The following is a 13004-nucleotide window of genomic DNA, read 5'->3' as shown; positions in this document are numbered from 1 at the left end:
AATCCACCTGCCAATGCAGGAGATGCAGGAGACGTGGGTTTCATCCCTAGGTAGGGAAGATCCCTTGGAAGAGGAAATGGCAACCCACTCCAGTATTGTTTCCCGGAAAATCCCATGGACAAAGGAGCCTGGCAGGCTACAATCCAAGGTGTTGCAAAGAATTGGACATGACTGAGCATGCACCCATTCACGTGGTGGACTTGGGATGCCTCAGTTGTTAGAAGCACCAGCTAACTCCTTGATGCACAAAAGTCTTTATCTCCTGCTGAGATTGTGTGCTCCCTGAGGAGCAAGCGTCAACATTTCTCGAGTCTCTCCGAATAGCAAGCTTAGGATGAATGCATAGGCAGGTGCTCAGACCTGTGCTTTGGAAACAGTAGACAAAATGGCCTAAAGCCAGAGTTTGAGACTTAAAACTACACGATTATATGCCTGACCTCTCTCCTACATTCAAATTCCATACAGGAGAAAGATCTCCTCAGTCAATGAAACCACTATTAATAACCGCCGCCAACTACTGAAGTGCTTATTTTGATAAGCATAATGGAACTTTGAAATCCTCTGAGCACGGAATATCACTCAGAGACATTTGGTCCTCATTCTGATAAGATAATGCTATTTTCCAGTTATTCAGTGATTGTGCCCCGTGGAGCCATTTCACCTTCCACAGATTTTCCACACTTCAGTCTATCATCAAATCAGCACACGTAGAACATATGTTCTCAGCCTGTGCTGAACATTTTTAAATGTCCACTTTAGTATTATCTCTGGATCAAGGACATGACATGGGAGGACAGTTAATCCCTAAGTGCAATTGACTCACACATCACTCCTATTTGACTTTACAAGCTGTTTTTAGACTCAGAGTGAACAAACGTACCTGAGGTTCCAGAAAGTCTCATATCATACAAAATAAACTTTCCGACATTGTTCCTAACTGGTTCCTAGGGCAAGCACAAACTATACTTCTTAAAATCACGTAAAATGCAGGTTCCTCAAAACTGGAACCTCATTCTAAGCTGGCCGTTCATGTTTCTTTGGGACTGACGCGGGGGGTAATTGCACTGGCTTAAGATAATTTATCTTGTAATTTTTGCTGGATATGGTTAAAGGTCAGTGTTCTTGTCTACAGAACTCAAAATCAGTATTTGCTGGGGGTTGAGTATTAACTGTTTCAAGCCCACGGCAGTGGGTGAATTCATGTCCCTCACAGGTATTACTAGATTTTGTTTAAGGTTACGCTCAGTTCTGTTTCCAGCACACAAGTATGTCCTTCCTCTAAAGCCATTGCTATTGTCCATACAAGACAGCCCCTGTTTGTTTGCTCCTCTCCCTTTTGCCCCAAATGTTTAAATAAAAGTAATCAGTCAGGCCAGTATTGAACTGCCCGTATCAATGCTTCAAGAGGAGGGTGGGAGTTCCCAGTGTTGCCCTAGATTGTGTTCCAGTGTTGGCAGGTGGGAGGCTCTGTGTGCAACTTGACTCTTCCTGTGAGAGAGATGTTCACCCTCCTGCTGGCCTTCTAACTAACTCTCTGCCAAGAATCTTCCTTCATATCCTTCCCATGGTAGGGCATTGAAGACTTGAGCAGGAGGTTTATAACAGCACACAGTCATTAGGGAAGAACTTCTCAAATTTGTGGTAAAAATACGTAACATAAAATTCACCATTAAATTTTTTTAAAGTGGCTTTGTTGTGCAACTGTCACCACCATCCACCTCCCCAAATATCCATCATTTCAAACTGAAACTCCGGGTCCATGAATACGTCCCCATTCCCTCCTCCACCCAGTCTCTGGTAACCACTATTCTACTTTCTGTCTCTGTGAGTTTGATCATTCTAGGTCCTTCATATAGGTGGAGTCATACAATATTTATCCTTTTGTGTCTGGCTTATTTCACTTAGTGTAGTGTACTTAAGGTTCATCCATGCTGTAGCATGTGTCAGAATTTCATTTAAGGCTGAATAACATTCAATTGTATGTATCTAGCATGTTTTATTTATCCATTCATCCTTGTATGGGCATATGGATTATTTTCATCTTTTGATGGCTTTGAATAACGCCATGAAAATGGTTGTGCAAATATCTGTTCAAGTTCCTGCCTTCAATTCTTTTGGGTGTATACCCACAAGTGCTAGACCATATAGTAATTGTACGCTCAATTTCTTGAGGAACTGCCATACAGTTTTCCATAGTGGCTACACCATTTACATCCTGGCCACGAATGCACAGGGTTGTAACTTCTCTCACAGCTCAGAGGAGCCTACAGAGATATGACAACTAAATATAATGTGGTATCTTGGATGAGATCCTAGAGTAGAAAAAGGACACACAGGAGAAATTAAGGAAATCTGAATAAAACATGGGCTTTTGTTAGTAATAGGGTATCAACATTGGTTCTTTAATTGCAAAAAATGTCCCATAATAATGTAAGATGTTTATATTAGGGGAAACAGGTTTTAGGGACAGGGACATATGGAAACTCTGTACTATCTGCTCAAATTTTCTATAAATCTAAAACTGTTCTAAAAAGTAATGTTATTATAGGATGTATGCAATCTTGAAACAAGCCACTACCTCAGTTATTTCAGTGAGTTACTGGGATACTTCAAATTTTGGATTCAAGTGAATTTAGGTAAAGGAAAGTACTTTTTAAAATAGCCAAATAAATTCAAATCACCAACTCAATCTGTTTTCAAAGTAGTTGTTTGGTTTAAGATTTTCTCACGTACCTCTAACTCAAAAAACATGTAAATAAAGAACTAAAGTAATAAAAAGTAAAAATGCTTTAAAGGTTTGCTTATATTGATAGACTATCTTCCTATGGATATATTACCTACATGCTGAACAAATTACTTCCTTGGCCCTGGATATGCAAAACAAGTAAAAATCAAAACAAACAAAAAAGTAATATTAATTTTTTAAAAGTCTTGATTAGAAAGGAAAAAACTTTTAACCACCAATAGCTTTTAATTTTTCAGGTTATCTCTGACTTTTAAATGATTACCCCTTAATCTTTAAGAAATATCAACAATGACACAATGACAGAAAATGACTAAACAATGTGCTTGGAAATATGTACAATTACCTAATATCTTTGAGATTCACAGTAGAGGGGAAAGGGATTGGGGGCTTCCCTGGGGGCTCAGTGGTAAAGAATTCGCCTGCCAGCACAGAAGATACAGTTTTGATCCCTGATCCGGGAAGATCTCGCATGCCTCAGAGCAACAAAGCCTGTGTGCCACAACTATTGAGTCTGTGCTCTAGAGCCCAGTGTCTGCAACTCCTGACCAATGAGCCACAGTTACTGAAGTCTGAGCGCCCTAGAGCTCATGCTTGCAACAAGAGAAGCCACCGCAATGAGAAGCCTGCACACTGCAACCAGAGGGTAGCCCCCACTCACTGCAACTAGAGAAAAAGCCCACGCAGTAAAGAAGACCCAGCACAGCCCAAAATAAATAAATACACAAAATTATTTTAAGAAATGATACAAATGAACTTATAAAAAAAATCTACCAAAAGAAAAGATTGATAATTTTGTATCAAGTAAGAAATTCTGTTCCTCAAAGTCTCCATGAAAAAATTGAAAAGATAAGAAGTGGAAAAATACCACCATCCCATATACCCAATGCAGATTAAAGAATATATAAAGTATTCCAACAAGTCAAAATATAAATGGATAAAAGGCAAAACAGGAATTATATAAAAGAAATAAATATGGCTAATAAATACATGAAGACCTGCTCAATTTGAATAGGAATCAGGTAAAGAAGATGGTAAAGGATGATAAAGAAATATTTTTACATCTGTAAGATAGGCAAAAATTTATAATTTTGGTAAATACACGTGTTGGAAGAGGTCAACAGGAACTTATACATTGCTCAAGGAAATGTAAGTTGGTATAACCACAACAGAAAACAACTTATCTCTCACAGCTAAATATTTACATCCCTCCAATTAGCAATCACTTGAGTATAAACACAAGTGAAATTCTTAAACATCTGCAGAAAGAAGCATGTGCAAGAATGTTTATAACGGCTATGTCCATAATAGCAAAATTTGAAAACTAGAATGTCCATAAGCAGGAAAATGAATTAATAAAACTTGGCTTAGTCCCACAGTAGAATATCATTTAGCAGTGAAAAGAAGATGATATAGCTCTATCCAACAATATGAATAAGCCTTGGAAACAATTTTGTTTGAACAAAAAAGTACTAGAGGACTACAAAAAGTATATTACTCTTTCATCATGCTAAATTCCAAACCAAGCAAAATTGGACACCAAATTGTTTAAATACATACGCAATTGGGATAGAAACTTTTTTTAAAAAAAAGTAGTGCAATCTAAATGAGATACCATCAGAATGGCTAAAAGAGAAAAGGATGAAAATGCCGAATGTTAGTAAGGATTATGAGGCTACTGAAATTCTCACACATAACTAGTGGAAGTATAAAATGGAACAAGTGCTTTGGGAAACTGGCAGTTTCTTAGAAAGTCAAATACATCTCTCCCCTGTAATCCAGCATTTCCACTCCTAGGTATTATTCAAGAGAAATGAAAACATACGCCCATGCAAAACCTTGTACAAGAATGTTCATAGCAACTTATTTATAAGAGGTAAAAACTGGAAATTGCCCAAGTGCCCCTCAATTGTGATACATCCATAATAGAAACCGCTTAGAAGAAACAAACAGCAAATTACTGACAGCAACAAAATAAATGAATCTCACAAACATGCTGATGGAAAAAGACAGACACAGAATAGTACATACTGTGTGATTCCATTCATACCTATACTGATAGGAGCCAGATCAACGTTTGTTTCTGGGGTAAGGATTAGGAAGGGATACAATGATCAGAAATGGGGTTTTCAGAGGTTTTGATTAATGTTTTATATCGTGATGAGGGGATGGTTTCAATTTTATATCTTGATAAGGGTGTGGGTTCAATTTTACAGATCAGACTGTTAAATTAAGACCCATGCATTTCACTGTAGGTAACTCATACCCTGATAAAAAATTCTTTAGAAAAAAATCAAAACTTCATTTCAGATTGTTTATTTTCTAATCATCAATAAATGGGAATTTAATTTTTAAACATGGTGATTTCTTGGCTGAAATATATTTAGTAAAATGCCACTTTTCCTGTAATTATTTTATTTGAAATGCTTGACCTTGTACATCCATTGTGATACCAAATGTGGGAGGGGGAAGCCATAGTCTAATGCAAGATGGATGGAATATTTAGCACAGCGCTAACCTGGGATGGAGTGGGGAGAATGGGAGATGAGATAGGGAAAAATATACAAGTAGACAAAAGTTGTGATATGGTTTGTTTTGTCTTATAAACCCTCAACTTTCTAATTTTTACATTAAAATTGAGGCATAATTCATATACTATAAAATACATCCCTTTAAACTATAAAATTTTGTTATCTTTAGTACATTTACAAAGCTGTGCAACTCTCTGTGCTAATTCTGGGACACTTTAGTCACCCAGAAAGATATTACATACCCATTGGCAGTCAGTTCCCATTCTCTGTTCTAGCCCCAGACATCACTGATCTACTTCAGTGTCTCTACTATAGATTTTTCTACTCTGGACATTTAATATCAATGAAATTATATAATATATGGTCTTTTGGGGCTGGCTGCTTTCACTTAGCATAATGTCTTCAAGAATTATCATATTGTAGCATGAATCAATACATCACTCCTTTCAAGTGCTGAGTAATATTCCATTTTACTAGTATGCCACTTTTTGTTTATCCATCAATTGATGGACATTAGGGTTATTTCCACTTTTGGTTATTATGAATAATACTGCTATGAATATTTGTGATACAAATATTTTTGCCTTGACATTTGCTTTTATTTCTCTTGGGTATCTACCTAGGAGATATTATATTGTACATATAATTTCATTTTTTGCTGTTTTCTTGCTTTAAACAAATTGAAGCATAACTGACCTACAACACTGTTATTCTATGCGTATAAATAGTAATTCAGTATTTCTATATGTTACAAAACCATCACAGTATTGTTATAGCTTAATTGGTGGACTGAGTGGTCACTTCATGGATGTTAACTATGGTGTGGCTGAATCACACTGGCTCCATTTTGTCAGCTCCTTCTTAGGCCTGCAGTCCTACCAACCTCCCTTCCTGCGTGACTGAGCTCTGGTGTACTCACAAGAAATGCACCCAAGCCAGATAAGTTTCCTATCAACTTTTACCCTTGTCTTCATCTGATGCAAGAACTGGAAGAATGCTCTTCAACTAACACAGATAGTTAATGGGCCACAAGGAAAAATGGTCATGAGACCCCAAGGGGGAGGAAAACCCCTCGGCTCCCATTGGTGCAAATGTGCTACTCCCTTGGTAGTCAGATTGTATTTTTAGCTTTGGCCCCTTTAAATTCCCCGGCAGTGGGGAAGCGAAAGTCACTCAGTTGTGTCCGACATTTTGTCGTGTCCATGGGCTATGTGGTTCGTGGAATTCTCCAGGCCAGAATACTGGAATGGGTAGCCTTTCCTTTCTCCAGTGGATCTTCCCAACCCAGGGATCAAACCCAGGTCTCCCACGTTTCAGGCGGATTTTTTACCAGCTGAGCCATAAGGGAAGCCCAACAATACTGGAGTGGGCAACCTTTCCCTTCTCCAGGAGATCTTCCTGACCCAGGAATTGAACCAGGGTCTCCTGCATTGCAGACGGATTCTTTACCAACTGAGCTATCAGGGAAGCCCAGCATTGGGGAATGCAGCTGCAAATGCTTCCAGATCGCCGATCCAACCCATATGTAAGTTACCCACAATAAACCCCATAACTACACTTTATGGAGTTGCCTGCTTCACTTTTTGGTCTCAAAATTTCTTTTCAGTTCAGGGGATATTATTCAATATCCCTGTCCTTGAAAAGTTATATTTTGCTTTTAATCAACATATGTAACTTTTTTGGGTATATTAAAAATGTATTTTACAAAGAACAGCAAAGTTATGGAATTGGATTAAAAAGCGGGGGATGAATGAGACAGAGGAAGGAAGAAGGAAAACTGCTTTTTGGAATAGTAAAGAGACTGAGAAGAGAATTTACTTTGTGTCTCACATTATATCAGGGACAGACAATCTAGTGATGTTGATAAAACAGGAAATGAAGGCTGGAAGGAATGAACAAAAGAAGAAAAGAAGGTGAATATGAGTTTAAAAAAGAAATAGTCTTTAGTAACCTGATGAAGATCAAAAATGAAATATGTAGAACATTTTAACAAACATGTATATATAGCTTTATAATTTAAAATAATTCTATGGGAAAAAAATAAAATAATTCTATGGAATTAGTCCTCAAAATAAGACAGATTTTGTTCAGCTTCAGATGATCCATGTCTATCTTTGCCTTCTTTCAAAGTTCATTTTACTCAAAGCTTCTTCAGTAGAATTACAGTCAATAAATATTTATTTCTTTTCTCACTCATCCCATGATAGGCTTTTAAAGAATTCAAATCCGGCATCTCCTCTTCTCCCTTGCTCTACAGTTTATAAAACCAGCAGCTGGGCTTTTGTGGTTCCCTCGTCAGGGTTGTTCTCTCACCCAATGGTGTGTAATCCTCCAGATCCTATGGTTTCTCTCTCCCTCCTTCCACTTGGCTAAAAAGGGGGTCCAAGGACAGCCTTTTTGACAATCATATCCACACTCCCACTGTTTCTTCCCTTGCCCTGATTTTATTTCAAACACAGAAAAAATGTTTAATGTCTCTATAATTGAACACATGCAAATAAAGAATATAAGGAGATAATAGTTTTCAGCCATCAAATTACCAATGATGGAAGAAAATTTTTACATACTGAGATCTGGGGAAGTCATTCCGGCTTATACATGATTTAACATAAACTTTTTGCTAACTAGAACATCCTGTTTTGTAGTCTATTAAACATACATTGTTCATGTGCTTTAACCATTAAAGAAGAAGATGCATTGTCCAGAAGTAAAGAATGTCTGTTATGAAGACAGGATGAGTGCCTTTTTCCCTGGGACATCAGTGTTAGTACACCTTTGGTAATAATGCTTCCTTCCCAAGTGGCGAGGCATATACACTCTCTGTGCACATACTAATCTGTCTTTTTTCAAAACTTTACAGGAATGTACCCCTGTCATGGTTGATGTTCTTTTTTCTGACGAAATATAAAACTGTGCTTAAGACCATGTTTTTCTTGAGGAGTTCCTCAGAGCTTTCTGAGAGGCTCTTTCCCAAGATATAGTCCTCATTTGGCTTGAATAAAACTCTTTTCTATTTTTATTACAGATCGGTTTATCAACTGTTTCTGTCTACACCAATGATAAAACAATTACATCACTGAAAACAGGCTGAGTGGGTCAGAAGAACAATTTTGTAATTGTTAGTATAAAGTTACAACTTTTCTGGAAAGTAATTTAGGAACATTCTTTGAAGTCTTACAGAAGGCGCATCCTCTGATCTAGTAATTTCAGTTTCAAGAACCTCAGAGGGCTTCCCTGGTGGCTCAGTGCTAAAGAAGCTGCCTGCCGAAACAGGGGACCCAGATTTGCTCTCTGGTCCAGGAAGATCCCCCATGCCATGGGGCAACTAAGCCCATGCACCGTAACTACTGAAGCCCTCAAATAGAGGCTGGAAGCAGCAACAGAGAAGGCGCTGCAATGAGAAGCCTGCCCTTCTCGTTGTGCAACTAGAGAAAGCCCGTGTGCAGCAACAAAGACTCGGCACAGCCATATAATTATTTTTTTAAAGGAATCTGTCAGAAAGAATTTATCTGAAGGCAGGCATTCACACATATGTTCATTGCAACATAATTTTTAATTGTGAAAATTAAACTAATATGTAAAAATGAAATATCTTAAATGAGCCATCAATATAATGTGAACATGTAAGAACACTGATAATCATACTTTCAAAGAGTTTTTATAAAATGAGAATCTATTAATTAAATATGTTAAGTTTCAAAAGTAGAATATGGTGTGGGAGGGAAGTTTAAGAGGGAGGGGGAATTTGTGTACTTATGGCCGGTTCATGTTGTACGGCAGAAACCAGCACAAAATTGTAAAGCAATTATCTTCTGATTAAAAATAAATAAAAAAAGTAGAATATACAAGTATACAGATATATAAATATACTGTATATAATAAAAAATAGAAAGCATATCTAATCCAATTAATCTAATTAATTTAATCTAATTGGTTCTCAAAAGTGGTATACCTCAGATTCATCTAGGGAATATATTAAAATCAATGTCCTGAGTCTGTCCAGACCTACTGAATTGGAAGCTTAAATTAGCTATGAACAGGAATATGGACAATTGTAATCATGCTCTTCTTACTATCCATCAGCATATCATTATTTTATCTTGTATTTGTCTCCCCTGTTAGAATATAGGCTTGAACTAGAACATGTAATTCACTTTACATAAGAAAAACGGGGAGGCTCAGGGTTTCTCTGGTGGTCCAGTGGTTAGGACTCTGAGCTTCCATTGCAGGGGGCATAGTTTTGACCCCTCGTTGGGGAACTAAAGTCTCCCAAGCCACACAGCATGGTCCAAAAATATAAAAAATTAAAACATAAAAAAGAAAGCAGGGAGGCTGAGAGAGAACGAGCAATCTTGAAATCCTAGGGAGAGTCAGGGAGGCAAGACTGAAGAAGGAAAGAGAGAGAGATAATTGATAATAGTGTAGACTCCAGACTAGGTAAGGAGGGTTTAAAGATATTTTTCAAAGGGGATGTTGGGCATGGTACAATACAAGCCGCCCTTACCTACCTCCACCAAGAAATCTTCAGGATGGTATTAATTTCTCACTTATAAATAGCTATGAGGGGACTGTCGAAAGTAAGTGGAAAGAAATGCTGGGTCCTACATTAAGAAGGGGGATGAAGGTGGATGATGAAGGCTGCCGGTGGATCAGCTATCAGTGTTGTGTGAACTCACCTTGAGAAGCATATTTTTCATGGTAAATCTCATAGGCTTTTCTGTGGGCATCAGTGAGGATCTGCAGACGTGAAGATCTTGATTCCTGGTGGGGAAGCTTCGTGATCACTTTCTCCAAGTCACTAAAAGTGAACCAGATCTCAACTAGGTCCCCAAAGGAGTGGAAGGCGAAGGAGGCATAGGCAGCAAACAGATCGGCAAAGGCCTCAGTTCTCCGGAGAGTGCTGGCAGGGAGGGTCTGGTGGTGTAGAACAACCAGGGGCTGAAGTTGAGCAGTCTTGAGGGCCTCAAGCAGTTGCCGATAGCACAGCACTGTTTCCTTGTCTGGGTTCTCCGAGATTCCTTCTGGGAGAAGTTGTGCCCATGGCAGAAATACTTTGTAATGGGTGATCATACTGGCACGGACACTCCTGAAGTACTCTGGCAGGAATGCAGGCAGTGGCTGGCGACAAACGTAAATTTCTTCATCTTCTGCTACAAAGGGTGAATCCTGGTTTCCCAGGGGATCCCTCAGGCTGTGTAACAAGTTGTTGGTCAGAGGACCAGCAGCTGAGATGAAATTTTTATCAGAGTCCCAGTCTAAACCCCAGCAAGAAAAACTTAAAAGTACAATAAGGACTAAATGCCAGGCCAGCTCCATCTTCAAGGAACTGTCAGGAGGTTTGTGGAATACTTACTTTATAACTTCAGTTGAGGTTGTAAAATACCAAGCAACTATTAACACTTAATATGTAACTGGATTATCTACAATAATGAAATCAGTACATGATTCAACAGTTCAGTTCAGTTCAGTCACTGAGTCGTGTCCAACTCTTTGCGACCCCATGGACTGCAGCATGCCAGGCCTCCCTGTCCATCACCAACTCTTGGAGTTTACTCAAACTCATGTCCACTGAATCAGTGATGCCATCCAACCATCTCCTCCTCTGTTGTCCCCTTCTCCTCTTGCCTTCAATCTTTCCCAGCATCAGGGTCTTTTCAAATGAGTCAGCTCTTTGCATCAGGTGGCCAAAGTATTGGAGTTTCAGCTTCAGCATCAGTCCTTCCAATGAACACCCAGGACTGATCTCCTTTAGGATGGACTGGTTGGATATCCTTGCAGTCCAAGGGACTCTCAAGAGTCTTCTCCAACACCACAGTTCAAAAGCATCAATTCTTTGACACTCAGCTTTCTTTATAGTCCAACTCTCACATCCATACAGGACTACTGGAAAAACCGTAGACTTGTCTAGGTGGACCTTTGTTGGCAAAGTATTGTCTCTGCTTTTGAATATGCTGTCTACGTTGGTCATAACTTTTCTTCCAAGGAGTAAGCGCCTTTTAATTTCATGGCTGCAGTTACCATCTGTAGTGATTTTGGAGCCCAGAAAAATAAAGTCTGCCACTGTTTCCACTGTTTCTCCATCTATTTGCCATGAAGTGATGGGACCAGGTGCCAGGATCTTAGTTTTCTGAATGTTGAACTTTAAGCCAACTTTTTCACTCTCCTCTTTCACTTTCATCAAGAGGGTCTTTAGTTCTTCTTCACTTTCTGCCGTAAGGGTGATGTCATCTGCATATCTGAGGTTATTGCTATTTCTCTCGGCAATCTTGATTCCAGCTTGTGCTTCATCCAGCCCAGCGTTTCTCATGATGTACTCTGCATATAAGTTAAATAAGCATGGTGACAACATACAGTCTTGACATACTCCTTTTCCTATTTGGAACCAGCACCATTTATTGAAGAGGCTGTCTTTGCCCCATTGTATATTCTTGCCTCCTTTGTCAATATAAGGAATCACGGCAAGCGGTGGCTGCATAACACTGGAGCGGTGAGCGGCCGAGAGGAGATACCCCATGTCCAGGGTCAGGAGCAGCAGCCATGAGGAGATACCCCACATCCAAGGTCAGAGAAACCCCAGTAAGATGGTAGGCACTGGAGCCGCTGTGAGGAGATACCCCATGTCCAAGGGCAAAGGAGAAGCCCCAGCAAGACGGTAGGAGGTGCAAATTCGCCTTTAGAATCAAACCACATTCCCTCCAGAGATGCTCAGAGGGCTCAAACAAACCTTGCACGCACCAGGACTCAGGGACCCCACAGAGACTTAGACAGAACTGTGTTTGAGCATCTCCTGTGGAGGTACGGGTCGGCAGTGGACTGCCGCAGGGACAGGGGCTCTGGGTGTGGGTATGGCATAAGTCCTGTTGAAGAAGGTTGCCATTAACCCCACCATAGAGCTGCCAGAACTTACACAGGACTGGGAAATAGACTCTTGGAGGGCACAACAGAACCTTGTGCACCAGGACCCAGGAGAAAGGAACAGTGACCCCACAGGAGACTTGCCTGTGGGTGTCTGGGAGTCTCCGGCAAAGGCATGGGTCGGGGGTGGCCTGCTGCAGGATTAGGGGCACGGACTGTAGCAGTACATGCCTGGGATCTTTTGAGGGAGGTCACCATTATCTTCATTACCTCCACCATAGTTTGGCCCCAGGTAAATAGCAGGGAGGGAGCACACCTTCACCCATCAACAGAAAATAGGATTAAAGATTTACTGAGCATGACTCCACCCATCGGAACAAGACCCAGTATCCCCCTCAGTCTATCCCATCAGGAAGCTTTCATAAGCCTCTTGTCCTTCTCCATCAGAAGGCAAACAGACTGAAAACCACAATCACAGAAAACTAACCAATCTGATTACATGGACCACAGCCTTGTCTAACTCAATGAAACTATGAGCCATGCTGTGTAGGGCCACCCAAGATGGATGGGTCATAGTGGAGCGTTCTGACAAAATGTGGTCCACTGGAGAAGAGAATGGCAAACCAATTCAGTATTCCTGCCTTGAGAACCCCATGAACAGTATGATTCACCAATGTAATATCAAAAAATTTTAAAGCCATAAGGGATAGCACAATAACCTCAAACTTCTCATACAATTTAAGCCAAGGAACCAGAGAAGTGAAGAAAAAAGTCCTTCACAGTTTTTCTTACTTCTGTTCAGTCACTCAGTCATGTCTGACTCTTTGCGACCCCATGGACTTCAGCACGCCAGGCCTCCCTGTCCATCACCAACT

General features: G+C 39.9%; 1 protein-coding gene across 1 annotated transcript in view; it reads right to left on the bottom strand.

Annotated features, from left to right (window-relative positions):
* The window catches only part of LCT (lactase), a 47594-nt gene extending 36990 nt beyond the window's left edge, over window positions 1–10604 (bottom strand). Inside the window, exon 1 of the mRNA XM_043894256.1 lies at window positions 9951–10604. Coding sequence (XP_043750191.1) covers window positions 9951–10590 — 640 coding nt within the window. The 5' untranslated portion in view covers window positions 10591–10604. The remainder of the gene's footprint in view (window positions 1–9950) is intronic.
* Window positions 10605–13004: the final 2400 nt, after the last annotated feature.

The sequence above is a fragment of the Cervus elaphus genome, chromosome 33, assembly GCF_910594005.1.
Source record: "Cervus elaphus chromosome 33, mCerEla1.1, whole genome shotgun sequence".
NCBI classification, from domain to species: domain Eukaryota; kingdom Metazoa; phylum Chordata; class Mammalia; order Artiodactyla; family Cervidae; genus Cervus; species Cervus elaphus.
This window is presented reverse-complemented; position numbering and strand designations above follow the sequence as displayed.